Source organism: Drosophila ananassae, chromosome 2R (assembly GCF_017639315.1).
Source record: "Drosophila ananassae strain 14024-0371.13 chromosome 2R, ASM1763931v2, whole genome shotgun sequence".
Taxonomy (NCBI): Eukaryota; Metazoa; Arthropoda; class Insecta; order Diptera; family Drosophilidae; genus Drosophila; species Drosophila ananassae.
Genome location: NC_057928.1, coordinates 25,577,487 through 25,593,257, shown reverse-complemented (window position 1 = coordinate 25,593,257; position 15,771 = coordinate 25,577,487). Strand labels below are relative to the sequence as shown.

At 45.2% G+C, this 15,771-nt stretch overlaps 1 protein-coding gene across 19 annotated transcripts in view; it reads left to right on the top strand.

Annotated features, from left to right (window-relative positions):
* The first annotated feature begins 1,553 nt into the window (after positions 1-1,553).
* LOC6507630 (collagen alpha-1(XVIII) chain) overlaps positions 1,554-15,771 on the top strand; it is a 48,303-nt gene continuing 34,085 nt past the window's right edge. For 6 of the 19 annotated variants that reach the window (XM_044714813.1, XM_044714812.1, XM_032453819.2 and 3 more), the window contains exons 1-3: positions 2,091-2,459; positions 11,604-11,710; positions 12,086-12,624. In XM_044714813.1, coding sequence (XP_044570748.1) covers positions 11,623-11,710; positions 12,086-12,624 — 627 coding nt within the window. In that variant the 5' untranslated portion in view covers positions 2,091-2,459; positions 11,604-11,622. Of the gene's footprint in view, positions 1,733-2,089; positions 2,460-11,603; positions 11,711-12,085; positions 12,625-13,223; positions 14,365-15,771 lie in introns of those variants that run through there. The other 13 variants (XM_032453826.2, XM_032453825.2, XM_032453824.2 and 10 more) reach the window with 7 other exon arrangements.

Here is a 15,771-nt window from a genome sequence, read left to right as displayed (position 1 = left end):
ATGCCGGGCCGGGCCGGACTGGGCCGGAGTGAAGGCGCGGACGAAGGCGGTTCAAGAGCAGGGCAGTTCACATGGCCGACATGAGCTGCGATGCTGCTTGAATAAACAATTGGCGGGCTTTGGGCAGCCGGCGTGCAAACAACGCGACTCTTGTGGCATCCTCTCGGCCAGGGATGCCAAGTGAGGTAGGTGGGAGGTGGGAGGCTGGAGACAGGAGACCGAAGACCGGAGACCACAGGGGACAACACGTTGCAACGGCAATTGCAAGTTCGATAAATGGCCCGGCTCTTTAATATAAACTTTGCTTGCAATGGTTTTCTGATAAGGCTAACAAAATTACGCATACGCCACATGCGCCGCTGCCGCTGCCGCAGTCTCAGTCGCCATTGCTGCCTCTGCCGCTGCCTCTGCTTCTGCTGGCTGCGCTCTCTCTTTGAAGCGCTGCGCTCCCTTCGGCCTCTCCGGCTTAGTCGCCCAACAACTTGTATGAATGTGATATCCTTTTTTCCGGCTTTGGGCTTCTTGGGAAGCCCATTCGTGGGCGATTCGTATCAACTGCTTTTCAAATTATTTATAGAATTTGAAATGAGGCACCGGTGCGTTCCCCGAGCCGGTTAGTTGTTGCTGCAAATTATGCTTAGTTTTATTACTTTTAAATAATTAAGAAAGCAACTTGCCGCACACAGCACACATGTGGGACCAGGGGCACATGTTGTTTGTCTATTGACTCCTTTTTCTCCCCCCTCTCCTGTCGGTTTTTCCCCTTAACTTTGCCGGGCTTGGGAGGCCGCCTGGGAACTAATTTCTGCTGCTCTTAACCCCTCCTCCCAGCAGGGTGGGACTAGTCCACTAGTCCCACAAAGTTAAACGAAAGTGTTGCCCGTTGGGTCGTCTCCAGTTGGTCCTATTTATAGCCAAGTGGTTTCAGGAGCCGACTTACTGCAGCAGCCGAGCCAGGCCTGCACCTGAAGTTTTCGCAATGCAGCGGAAAATTGCACTGGGCCCTGCGGAAGTGGGCTTTGATTGGACTCGCACGAGTTCTGCCGACCAAACAAAACAAATTGGCCCAAAGAATTGAAGCCAGATTGAATACGAAGATGGATACATTATTAAGAAAATAATAAAAAAAATTTTGAAACTATTTAACACATTTATTTTGACTTTACAGAGAAGCTAGTATCTGCTTTTACTGCTGCAGCTAGTAACAGCTAGAAGCTGTTGTATCTTTTGAATAAAATATTCTTTGAAAGCCACTAAAAATATAAAATATATATAATAAATATTAAAAGCCATTTATCAAGCGCCTAATTCGATTAACAACAGAGCCTGTTTTGATTCCCAAAATAAGTAACCTTTTGTTTCGAAAAGCCACTCGAAGTCCCTCTCCCCCACTCTAAACTAAAAAGTTATCAACCACTTCGAATTCTCGCAAACAATCCTTTAATTGCATTTCGAATTTTGCCCGCCATCGATAGTGGCAGTGGCAGATACAAAAGTATCTCAAACAGTAGCCGCTTTGGCATTCTCTCGCCTCGGCCTCTGTCGGCGTCGGCGTTTGCGTTGGCGTGGGCAGAGCAGCAGGCCCGCTAGTGCCTCTGTCGATGTCGCAGTCTCAGTCTCAGTTGGTCTGCTGAACGGAGCGCATCCATTGAAAGATACATCGCGAAAAAAGATACAAGATACGCGTGTGATTGCGTTTTTTGCCGGCTGGGATTGGTACGAAAACATAAATGTAAACAACAGTGATGAAATCACGCAACAAAAACACTGATTTAATGGTTAAAAAATAGATAAAAATTAAATAAAAAATTTTGACTAATACCGTGTTGTTGAAGTTGAAAATTTAATTCCTAAAAAATGATTTAAATACTTAGAAGCTTTAGGTTCTTTTTCTAGAAAACTACATTTTTCAATTGAAAATACAAATGATAAAAAATTCAAAAAAATTGTGACTAAATCAGTGTAAAAATTCAATTTCTAAAAAATGTTCTAACTACTTAAAAGCAGTTGGTTTTTTCTCTAGAAAATGAAATTTTTCAATTGAAAACTATAGGATTAAACAATAACAGTATTTCTCTCAGTGTAATAGTGCCTTGAACATCTATTTTGTGATTTGTGTTGAAAAGTCTTTGTACCTCCTTTGTGGCATTGTTGTCCTGTCCCGGAGAACAGGACAATGTCAATGCCAGCCCCAAGTATCCCCTAAAAGTCCCTTCTGATCTTCCAGAAGTGTCCCCCCCCAGATTCAGCCAATTTGGGCCCATTTTGTGCAGTGTAGTGAGTTCCGAAAACGGAATACCCAGAATAGTACAAAGTGTCTGCTTGGAAGGCATTGTGAGAGTGTCCTGTGCCAGGAAGCTGTCGCCCGATACTTTGCGGGTTCGGAAAAGACCGACATCCGCTGCCCGGAGAAGTCTGGAGGAATCTCCAGTGACATTTCTTGACTGACTGAGGCTGAGGTGAGTCTAGAATCATTTACCTTTGAAGGCGATTTTCGGTCGATTCTTTCAGAAACGCCACATTGCCCCACTTGAAGTAGGAAGCCGGGAGGAAACGCCAAATGTCTAATGCGATAATTAAACCCGAGTGGCGCTTTCAGTTGCTTGTTGAATAACATTTGTTCTCCATCCGACGACCATATCATAGCCATAGCCCCTCGTGCAATCATCGCCAAACAAACAAACAAAACAGTCGAAGACAACGGCAATGAACTGAAAATTAACTATGCTCGTTTGGCCAACTCATTAATAAATAAAACTTGTGCAAATACGGACGGACAGGGCGAGGGCTGCCCTTGATGTTGTCTCAAATATTGGCACAAGAACCTGTAACCGGGGAAGAGCCTCTTCCGAAATGTGCGGTCTGTTATGGAGAATAAGTAAATTATTCATACTTATTTTTATCAACTCTGCGGAAGGGCGATTGAGTAATAGTTCCAGGCACTAGTTTCTCTTATGGGCTAATCCGATTTCTCTCAGTTTACCCCTCCAGATACTCTGACAGTAATGATCTTGCAACTGCAAATTGAGCTGTCGTCGGGGCTGGGCAGTATCTCAATTTTCGCATATTTATGGCCGATCAGCACTATACATTATATATTAAGAGAGTGATAATTGCATATTGCAGGCAGCAATTAAAGTATTTCTTGGGTGGCATCTTCTCAGAATACACCTGATAGCCCCGAGATGCATACTGATGAGATTGATTGGATCTGGAATTCTTGGCGGCAATCCTTTAGGAACCGGCGTAATTTTTATTGCCGCCGAATTGTCATCGGCCCGCATGTCCCCAACTTGTCTTAATTAACTGGCAACTGACGGGACAAAAAAGTTCTCTGACAACAGCACATTTTCGGTTCACATTTGTTTGGCGAAACCCCGGGCCCGACATGGCCAACACTGCTGAAAGTGACTCTAATTCAACAGATACCATGGCAGGCGGCGGCGACAACTGGCAGAGAAACAAATGTACTTTGATGTAAAACACACAAACATTTGCGAATAGTTGCAAAAAGGGAATGCCACCGATATTAGTTGCAGGAGCGCCGGGTGGGGCCTCCCCTTGGTGCCCCAAATCAGAAACCAGAGCATACTGTGTGCCAATTTAAGGCCAGTTTTTATGAAAAGTATAAATCTTCATGTAACCAGCACTAGACAGGGGCGTGAGTCTGTGGCTTTTCACTAAAAAGCCAATAAACAATAACACAAATGAATTAAAATTGGTTACAAATTTGCATGAATGCAATTCCGATGCCGTCATATGAGTGACTCAAAGACTGAGCCTCCGACCGATCACTGGAGGAACTTACGTCTCAATTAGGTCATTGGTGAATGGTTTGAGCGAGTGCCGCGATTTTGCAAAATATTTAAATTAGAAACATGCCCAGTCCCCGCCACTTGTGGCGCGATTAAGGCCTGTTCGCATCTCATAATGATATTGTTAAATGAAACCAGCAAGACGGCAGCTGAAAGATGGAAAGGGGCTGTCTTCAAGACTTCATAAGTCTGCAAGTCTACAGAGGGAGAAATTCAACAGTCTTTGTGGGCTTTATAGGGGTTCAATATTCGCCTTAAAAAGTAACTATCTCTCTTGAAATTAGTAGAAAATATGAGAGCCAAGTAGCTATATTTTGTTATCAATTTGTAATAACTACGATTAAAATACTTCCACTGCACTGTCGCCAAGTAAACTCTTAAATCAAGTAGCCAGGTAACAAAATTAAGAAAATATATGCCGCAAAATAAACAGCCCGCAGACAGGCCGAGCGAGCGAACAGGTTTGGGGCATTAGCGCGGCCTTACTCTCGGATTGACTTTTGAGATGCATCCCAGCGGCAGTTGCATCCCACAGATACGTGTTCGCGGGCCAAGTGAAAATAGCTGTCCATGTCCGTGTCGGTGTCCATGTTTACATAAATATTGGCTCGCAAGTGTTGCGCATAATTGTTGGGCAAGATTAGCGTGAATTATTTGCGGTGGGCGTGGCGAGCGGGCATTAGGATTAGCCCTAATCAGCATTTTTGAGCCGATGCTCGGCGCATTCCCACGATTTCCAGGCCCCGGATTTTGGGCCGCATCCGAGCTTCGAGTTCAGAGAATTCTGTCTACTGCAAGTTGCGCCGTGAATCATCTGCTGACCTTGCGATGCATCTCGTTTCATTGTCTTCCCGATCTCTGGTTTCCTGGACAATGCCCATTGTCCCTGGCAGTTTATGCCTTTCGATTTCAGTGCTCCCCACATTGTCAGATGTCGGCCTGTCGTTTAAAAAATAATTTAAATCATAATGCCCGGTAATGGTCCGTTTGTAGTACTTCGTTTTCAACACCTCCGAGAGACGCGGCCTATAATCATTCATTGCCGATATGAGTCTGCCTTTTAATTGCCCTTGTATGATCTGAGCAAATGCCATTAGCGATAGCTATCTGCGGCTAAATTGTATCTCTTAATTTATGCAAAACGCCTAAGCTGGCGCCTCGGAGTGAGTCGCGCCCGGAATGAGCTGCCCGTGTTAACAATAATTGGCGGCAGTCTCTTTAGAGCGCGTGCGCAACGCAACCCGTTTAATCTAATCGCGGACCGTGGGCCGGCTTGATTTTATAAATAAATTTTTATTTCGGGCCACTTTCGAGTGGTCGACTATCTGGCAGGTCGATCGAAAGACAATTAGCCAAATAAGTCGCCGGCCAGGTCTTAATTAATTGGCATGCATTGTGTGTTGCCGGCTCTTGACGGGCTGCCAAGTTGGCCGACAGGCGCGACTCTTGCAAAGGAGCTACATATGCAAAGCTGCAGTTCTCGATTGTAAAATCTCGGTTTTCGATTTCGACCGGGTCTCCATAAATCTTGGACATGGATTGCAGTTGTCCTCCAATCCGATTTATGGAAAATTTGCGCAAATTGAAATTCATGCACACTCATTCGGCGGACATCAATTTGACGTAATGGGAATTAGTTTACATATTACGACTATATTTCGATCCGGAGTTGTGGAGCAATTACTTCAGAAACATTTATGCCCAGCTGTGGTCTGTAGTAGTCTCCACAGGAAACTAGTTTTCTGCCTAATGAGCACGAATTTGAATTTCTAAATCGATTAAAAGAAAATGTTAACAAACACGGGCCAACCATAAATTAATGTTTTTTCCGCGCGATAGCAGCCTATTTATTTTTAGTGAGAGACATAAAAATGATGAAAGATGGGGAAATCATTTGATAAGAATTTAAGACTAGGTCTTTGAACATGCTCATTTTTGTCGAATTATTTCCTTTTTTCTCGGAGTGTAGGTTTTGGATTTTAATGAATGGCTCGGCTTTTCAAGGCGATCTTAACAAGATGCATTAAGATCTTTCAGCGGATTGGACGGATTGCGTAATCCACGAATCTTTATGCAGATTGGACATTTCAATTAGAAGCCACATATGTATATCTGATTTCCCTGTTGCCAAGGCCCCTAGCTATATATTTTTAGACACTTTTGATTTAGACCATCATCGGACGGCCTCTTCCGCCATAAATTCACATTTAATGCGTTTCATTACAAAACGTGGGGAGACGTCTCTTTGATGGACCAGCTGCCCCGGCTAACTCAGAGATAACACTATGAAGTCATTGCAGAAAAATCTATTCACATTGCTACAGAGCGTGCAATGCCTAGGCCTCATATTTTTCTTTCTTGTTATTTTTACGTATAGCCGCGACAATGAACTAAATAAGCGCCGGTCGGCGAGACGTGCGAGCCAGTTAATATATTTATTTATTACTTCATTTCATTATCTCCGGCACGGACACGTCAATAGGTTGCTTCGCCCTGGGCTACTTGGGCTGGGGGTCAGGGGGCAACAGCTCCTTGGAGCTCCTTGGAGTAATAGCCACGTAAGGGTAATGCGAACCTAGTCGGCGAGTGTGTGACTTATCGACATCTAGCGTGGCTCGATGCCGCTGCCGCTTCCGTTTCCTGCTCTTGGCAGTCGAGAGCCATTCTCTCGACAACTCGCTACTTAACCTTTCAAGGAGGGCCAACATCCCAGCATCCCATTAGCCCCCACCCCGCCAGCACATTGATTATTAGCACAGGACTTTTGGCTTTATTGCCTGGCCCGGCAGTCGGATGCGTGTCCTGGCCAGAGATGGCCCTCGAGCACTGGACTGCCCTCGCAGTCGAGCTAATAGATTTTTTGTGTGTTTATCTGGTGACAGAGGGAGCCGCACTCGGTGATTGCCAATCAACTCCAATCAAATGGGTTTTGCCCGTAAGCTGATAAGGGGCTTTCCCATCATGCATCCCATATCCCAGCGCCCGCATCACGCATACGCCACCGGAACCCCGACCACAGAACTACACACAATGTGAAACATAATTCCTGCAAGAGCCGGCCAAAATATAACAAAAGCGTTTTAATTTTATGCGAAAATGAGCAATAGCGGCTGAACAGATAAAATGGAAATAACCCGGAACGTTTATAGGACTTTTATGGGCCATCCCGTCGCCGGCCCTACATCTGTTGATGCCACAAGGTCGGTTGCTAGACTGCCGGAACAATTCCGAATCAATTACCTCGCTGACACGCAGCTGTCATCGCGGACGATAAAGTGTGAAAATTGAAGCTTTTTTTAGAGCAGACTTGTCCGAAATTAGGGTATCACTTTGGCGACTTTTTCGGGCCAAAGATTTCCCCTGAATTTTCCATGAAAATAAATAATTTGTCTATTTTCTTCATAGCCCGCCCAGTGTATTGCGCCAGAAATTTTATGAACTTTTGCTCCATTTCGAGTTACTCGGCTGGCCGAGTGCCAGGCAACGACAGGCAGCGACAGTGCGGGGCATGCAACAAACTAACTGAACTGGGGAGCCAGAGGAGGAGCTTAGAGGGGACATCCAGCCAACCTTGAATCCCGGGGCGAGAGCAAGAGTTCAACTACCTATTTTGGGTTTTGCGTTGCCAGGGATCGTTGATCAATGGAGGCTGCCACAAGTGGCCAAAAAAACAACATCCAGCATGCAAGATAAGCGGGCAGAGGCTATAAATAAATGCAAAGCATTATAATGACAGCAATAACGAACACGCTGATGCTTTGGCGCTCCCCATTCATCAGGTTCGATGGGACACGCACTCAGATCCAGAGATCTCCCATTCCCATCCTTAGCTTGCCTCCCGCCTGATGCACATTTCATTGAACTTTTTGGCCGTCCACGCCTTCGTTTTTGGGATTGCGACAACATGTTGCACATGGTACATGGTAGATGGTAGATGGTACATGGCACAGGCCTTCCAGCTAAGTGCAATATGAGTAGCACTCGTCGCTTCGATATTATTTAAATCGCCCTCGGCAGCTGCCATGCACAGGGAGAAACTAAGCCAACTCCCTATCCCTTTGCTAAGACCAATATGGACTTGCAGTTTCCCTCAGTGTAGCGACCAAAGAGGGGGCAGCTTCTGGGCTTCACTCCCTTAGGCATTTGGCCAATTAGGGAGACTTCGAATTAGCCACGTTCTTCGGCGGCAGATGAGGGTCGGAAGGAATGTATATTGAAATAGATCTGGGAGGCGGATCATCGTTAGGTATTTATAATTTGTGCTCTGTGCCATTTTGCGTGTCTGGCGATTTCACTTTTTATGATTCCCGTCTCCCGTCATCGCCATTATCAAGCGAATTAACCTAAATGCTAAACACAAATGCCACAAGGAATCATAAACCAAATAAGTTTCTTCTGAAATGTAACAGTCGAAATTGCAGCACAATTTATTGGAATTTTTTAAAGAAAATAACTCATTGTGCCAGAGGTATTAATCCTCCCAGTGATTTGCAAAAATATTTCGCATTGTTTCCCATCATCGCCTGTCACGGGGATATATTTTATTTTCGCCAATTGGGCACTTTGTGTTCCGTTGCCCCCAAAAACTTGAGATACAATATGTGCACACAGCTTTTCGAAAATTAAACAGAAATATATCTGTCCAAGTTCAAAGTGCTTCGCAGTAAACAAAACAGAAATAACCGCCTAAAGAGTTCAAATTGGCTCATTAACTTTCGGAGCTGATTCGATTCCATTGGGTAAGTGATCCATGTGGGCCCTGATCTCCCGCTTGTCATGATTATGCTTCTGAAACCGCATCCCACTCTTCGCACCGTTTTGGCCAGTATCGGGTTACACCCGGAGATTAGCCAATCCGGTTCATCTCGGCCAACACGCAACAGTTGGCCAGCTTGGGTTTCGGTGCATTCCTTTGGTTTTCTCCACAAAGAGCTGAGTTTAAAGTATTTGTCACCTTATGTGATCGCATGTCAATCACACTTTGATGTGCCTTTTTGAAGTCGAAGTCGGCATGCAAATTGCCAAAAGGGCGGCGGTCCAAGGCCAATAAACGTCTTCAGATGTCAGCCAACTCTTTGGAAGCCCACGACCTCCGTCATGGCCCGCAAGTACATTGCAAGACAAATTGAAAAACATAAAATCAACAGAGCTAATAGTTCACTTAGGGGCGCAGAACCGACGAGAAAAGAGCTCTTATTTTTGAAGATGGAATAGTGAAATACTCTTCAAGCAAGATACTAAAGCTTTGCTATTTTTCATATAACTCTAGTTATAGGCTGCTAAGGAAGAGTATTTAATTTTATGTTTTAAATAAATAATAAAATATAACCTCTTCCTTGATATACCCTCTGAAAGGGCACCAGACAACCGATTTTCTTGCTGTCAGAGCAGTTGCTTCTTCGGGTGACATACTGGCACAGTTTCCTTCACCTCGGCGCCCCCTTTTGGGTCGCACAGAGCCGATTTACTAAAGAAAATAAAATTTTATTAGAATATTCCACACTTTTTTGTCTTGGTTGGGGTATGGGGGTTTGGGGTTTCCCTTCATTGGGTCTCCGGTGGACTTTAAATGTGCAACGCTCTGACGACTTTCGAATGTGATGGGCTTAACATTTTACGACCCGGGTCCCGGGACTCGTGTCGGGGTATTTTGATTTAAAACAAAAAGTGGGCAATATTCGCAGCTCACGCAACAGTTGCTTCTGCTAGTTTGAATAAAATTTTATCGGTTATTGATTTCTGGAAGTGCATATGGTGCCTGGCCGGAGGATCGACCGGAGCGGATGCAAAGCGGAAAATCATAATGACTCATAAATACGGAATATGAAATACATGAAGCTTTGATTTGGGCCACACAGAGCATTTTATTTATTGTGGCTCTGCTCTTCCATCGACACTTTTGTTTCATTTACATACAGCCACGCCCTGTTGCCGGCTAGGCCCCAATAATCGTCCGTACGTGCGTCCCATTCTAAACAAACGGACACACGGACGGACGGACTGGCGGAGTGTTCTGCAATCTCTGCGGGAGCCAGACAATTTCGTTTGCCAACAGCTGAAGAGGAAATAGTGGTATCGAGTATTACCAATTTAAGGGAATAAGTTAACAAAATTATACAAACTCATAATTTCTACAAGGTAGTGTTTAAATACTTGTGGAGAATTCTGTTTAATCTTAACTTGTAAGCACTATAAAAAGTACAAATACTAAGTAATATCGTATAAGATGTATTAATTTTCCCGCTACTGTCTCCCCTAGAGGATCGGATAGGGGACCTACAGAGGGGCCACTAGGCCTCTGACATTGGCCACGCGGTCTGCTGCACGTGCTTGGTGGCTTTTCGTCTGTGAACTGCATAAACGCTGCCTCATTATGTCAGGGAGCAGGTTGCGTATGGAATCTCCCAGTTACAGCAACCCAGACAGGAAAGACACGGCCTAACCAGAATCGCCAAGAGCTCGAATTCCTCCGAGGGGATTGTTCAATTTGTAGCTCTGCTCTGACGTGTTCTGATATTTTGCTTTTTTAGCGCCTAATGATGCCATTAAGTGCTCTGGGCAGATTGTAATACAAGCTGTTCCCAGAAATAAAGCGACAATAAATTTTTGGGTATTGTAAGAATTCCGGTTGGGGTAATTCCTTTTTAAATAAGTGACGCAATCGGGTGATAAGTTCTAAATAAAATTAAGGCCCAATAATGATGACTGGTATGCGACTTTGATGTGTCAACAGTTTTGATCTTGGAAGTGTTTTGGGGGAGCTGTCAGTGGGCTAATTGAGACAAGAAAACACTTTCACTTAAAGCTCACAATTGGGAATAATTTGCATGCCAGACCCAAGACCAGCTCACTCATTTCTTGCTGTAAGCCCCGCTTGATAAATATTAATTGCCGGCCTCTGTCCACTGACAATTTGAGGTCAGCGGCCCAGTTCCCGACAGTATCTGTATCTGTATCGGGAGCTGTCTTTGTATCTGGGAGTTGGCGCCCATTAATTGTGTTAGATTATGCCACACATGGCCGAAACAGAATGGGTTTATCAGCTGCCCTTGGCCACAGACAATTACCCAACAAGTAGCAGCTGATCTCTGAGTGATTTATTGACAAAGTTTGTATTTTTGGGATAATGATTCACATTGATCTCTGACCCGGCAGCGACACAGTGCCCCCATAAACAAAGTAGTTTTAATCTTTTGTGGGCTACACTCGATTATAGGTGTGTCCCTTGCTTTGTAAACAATATTTGTAGAGACGGAAAAATTGTGATTAAAGCACGGCATAATTACCATTATTTGGCAATCTCTTCAATCGATCCAACTCCCCCGAATGACGCACAGACTTCTAGACTCCCTCCTCTTTGAAGCCGAATATATTCTGAGCCAAAAGAAGACCAACCGCAAAGTGGTTGTGTGGCTTCTCAATGAGCTGCGAGTGTCTTTTGGGTGTGGGCGATGGATGGGCTGGGAACAGGGCTTGCGGTTGCCGCGAGGTTGCAATTACAAAATTCAGTCGGCCGAAGGCAGAGTTGGCCCAAACCGTCTGCATATGATTCCGGCCATCGAGCCAAGTGTGCAAACTCGTGTTACCAATCCCCGTGCCAATAATTGCGGCTGGCGGGAAATAAAGTGTCTGCGGTTGGTTTGTTTTCACGCACATGCTCTGGCCATAATTTCGGGAGGGCCACCTGTGTGGATTGATTTCGGATTGAAATAAAAGTGGCTCTTCAATCACTTATACTTCAAACTGAAGCGGAAGTTGTTAACAAATTTTTATCTGTGCTCTTTTCAGCATTCCGGCTCAGACGAAGATGCATTGGCTCTTTCTGGTCCTGGGACTGGCCGGGACTCTGCCGGCCCTGGTCTTCGGCTCCCTACTGAATGGCCAGTCCATAAAAGGTAGTGTATTCCCCTATCTTGACAGTCGATAACATAATTAATTTGTACTAACAAAGTCAGAAAAAATAATGCTAAGACAGATAAAGGACGTGAATTATACGGTAAAGAGTTCCTTAAATTTCAAAGAATATTTTTTCAACATTCTCACGAAAAGCAATAAATATCATTCATTATATCTGCAAAATTATAATTTTTTTTGCAATAAGCTAACTCTTATAAAAGCTAAGAAACCCTAATTACCCCTTGTCGCTAGAAATTATTGCATACTTCGAGGCTTTGATAAAAATGGCGATTGGTGGCCAAGAAGTGTAGCACACATTTGGGTGCCCTTTGCCAAACATTTTGAAAAACACTCACATTTTGATTTGTTTTTAGATGCTTTGGCCGAATACACACTGACGGACATCATGAATAACAACCAGTTTTCGGGCATCGAGTTCGCGGAAGCGGAGGACGGGTTCCCTGCCTTCCGGTTCCTCCAGACGGCGGACGTGAAGTCGACGTACCGCATGGTCCTGCCGGAGAAACTCTACGAGTTCACCATTCTGATCACTTTCCGGCAGAGCTCGCTGAAGGGCGGCTACCTGTTCAGCGTGGTGGACCCCGGGGACCAGGTCGTCCAGCTGGGCGTCCACCTGTCCCCCTTGGTCAAGAACAGCTACAACGTGTCGCTGGTCTACACGCAGGCCGACCAGAAGATCAGCCGCAAGCTGGCCAGCTTCAGCGTGGCTCATGTCCCGGACAAGTGGAACTCGATCGGCCTCCACGTGCTCAGCGACCGGGTGGGCTTCTACTACGACTGTGAGCTGCGGAACACCACTATGGTCACCAAGGAGCCCATCGAGCTGGTCTTCGACTCGGCCTCCACTTTGTACATAGGCCAGGCGGGCCCCACCATCGGCGGCAAGTTCGAGGTAAGTTCTTCGGCGGCCAGTTCCCGTCTACCTTTTTGATCTTATTAAGTAATATTTTTCATCAGTGGAATAATTTTCGAAACGCACTTCAGAGCACTTGTTTTGTTGCCCAAGAAATAATTGAAGTGGCATTTTATTACAGCGGGGATGGGAAATTAGGCATTTGAACCTGTTAAGAGTTTGGAAATCGAAAAAATCGGAAACCCATAAAAGAATCCAAGAGGTTAATCGTATTCCTTTGATGTTTTTCTGTGTGTATTTCCACTCAGAGAGGTCTGCTTATGAGGGAGAGCTTTCCACCACTCGAGTGGCGCCAAAAGGCCATCTGGCGGTGGAAAACTTCAACCCTTAGCACCCTTAGTTCTCACTCAAAGCAACACTCTCGAAATAGAAGCTCAAAAGCGGAGCTCGAGTGAGAACCAGAACTCAAATCGTTCTAACTGAGCGCCGCTCCACTGAAAGGTGGCCTTTGGCCCCTTTGAGTTCATTCAGCACTCGAGTCATTCAGCAGCCGAGCCGGAGCGACACTCGCTGCCACTCGGCCGTTTGTGTTGTCTGTGGCACGAACAGATTGCCGTGATTTGATGGGCCTCCTTGGGCGGCGGGAGCGTTTACCTTTCAGTTGCGTTCGCGTTTTCCAACAGTTCAGACCGGCACCGGGTCGGGGCTAAGATGAATTTGTTGTTGCCTCCGTGCGGTCCTCGGTCCTCGTCATCGCCATCGACTTCGACTGCGACTTCGCCTTCGTCCTTGCTCCGTTCGTCTTCGTCCTGCGTGTCGGGTGTCGTGAGTGCGGTGGCAGCTGCTGCTCTAGCTGCCACGGATACTACGGATACTACGGCTCCCAAAAAAACAACTGCAAATGGAGCTCGTGTGCTGGCTTAGCCGCAAAGAATGAAAGTGATTTATTTGGCCAAATGAAATATATGCCCCGCTAAGAGTGCTGGCCGAGACCGAGGTATATCCTTCACGGGAATCGAGTCAATTAAAATTCAATTATGCGAGCAAAGATGAAGGAGAGGCCGCGCAAGCGTTTCAAAATTCGACCGCTGAACTCATCCTGACTGAATCGAAAGTCCACAACTGCCACCAGAGTGTTCCCCCCTATATCTGGCACCATACCTCCTGGCAATCGATCATATCATTGAGACGCACATATCGTGAACGAATATCCCGAGCTAGACTGTGTACTCGAAGTACTCGTAATCAGCAATTACTTTTAATCCCTGTTCTTACTAGTTGTTGAGTGATATTTGTTGTCAGTTGTGGTCCGCGGTGCCGGCGACTTTCAAACGGGAGGCTCCTGCTGTTCCTGCTGGCCTTCTGGCCTGCACCGAGCCTGTTCAATCGGAAATCAATCAATTGCACAATGCCGGAGTGCATGCGGTGTGAAAAAGTGAATTAATGGCACAGCACGACGTCAAAGCTAAGAAACACAGTGAACAGTGACTGCCGTTCGAACAATAAAAAAGTACACACATAATTGGAAACGAGACCGAGTGCTGTCATTTGTAATTACAAATGAGTCTGACAAAAATACGCCACACATAGTTCGCAGTTGCAATTAATTTAAGGCAAGACCCATATACCTATAAATAAGGCAAAGTGTTTGCAATTAAATTATCTGTGATTTTCGTCAACATATTAAATATTTTCGCGCGTACAACATTAAGTAAATAAAACACAAATTGTAGCATAATTTAAAGTGAGGAGTGAATCCGAAGTGCGATCGGCCTAGAGGTAAATATCAGAAACGTCAGGACTGGCACTCGCACACAAATGGTTGGGCATCAGGCGGGCGCATAAATTATGACAGGCTAGGCCGGGTCAAAATCCTGGCACTCAGGACATGTGTGCAGGACCTCGTGGATTGGCTGGGTGCCTTGTTGCTGGCGAGCCTAAATCAATGGCAAACTCATTAAAGCGCCAGCGAAAACTGTTTTTTCGCCCATCCCCCGCCCCCTACAAGCCGCAGCCAGAGCTCCCGGCTTTCCCGCTTTTCCCGCTCTCGCTTTCCATTTCCCAATTCCCCACTTTTCACTTCTCGCATTCCCACTTTGCGCCTCTGCATATGCATATTAAAGCAGCACAGGGCGTATGCGTAATATTCGTATGTGTGTTGTGGTATATATATATACATTTATAATATTGTGGGCTGTCGCTCCCCCCGGCACTCACCAACCGCCGCCCGCCTTTTGTCTTGCCGGGTTCTTCGCATATGGCCGAGAGGCTAAGGGAAATACGTTTTATTTATTAAATAAAAACGCTGGCTGCGCTCCCATTTGGGCTGGCTGTTAATGGGCGCGAGCACAAAAGCCCTGTTTTTTGGGATAAAGCGAGAGTCAACCCTTCACAAAGACGGCCCACAGACTAGACAGGACTCGGAGATGCTGGCCTTAAAGTCCTTGGCCATTTGGCCTGTACCTGCACCTAATTGTTTCCATGAAGCACAGAACATTTAAAATTTCAATTACAAAACAAACTTTGCTTGCATTTCGTAAGTGATCATAAATATTCATGCCATGTTTGGCTGTTGTTTGCAACTTTGACTTTCACTTCCCCGCTCCCCTCAGCGCTAGAATAATACGCAATTTTGATTTGTAAATTTATCAATTTATCATCATAATGCAATATTAGAACCCATTACGCCGACACAATTCCGAAATTCAATTTGAAATGTTTATTTACATATTCGGATCTGAGCCGCCCTCCTTCACCCGACTACGACCTCACCCACTTGATTGTGTTGCAAATTAGTTTTCGTCCTTGTCCAGGACTCATTCAGAATTGACCAGTGTGCATTGTTTGGTTAGTTCGCACTCGGTCAATATGCTACATGTTGGCGAAACAGAAACAAACGCTTTTGTTTTTTATCGGGAGTTTAAATTGTTTTCTCTGCTAAAATATGTTCTCGGTTCTCCCAAGTAATTTTTAGTCAAAATTTATCGAGTATAGTTCCTTCATAATAGCTTTGAATATATAAGAGCATTAATTTCCATAATGAAACGATAGATCTGCCTCCCCAATAAGCATACATCGAGTTTATTTCTGCCCGAAGGACGGCAGTGAAACCCATGTACGGCCATAGCTTTTGTATTTATGCCCATAAATGGATTTTTTATTACGTCTGGAGCGGCAGGTCGTTAA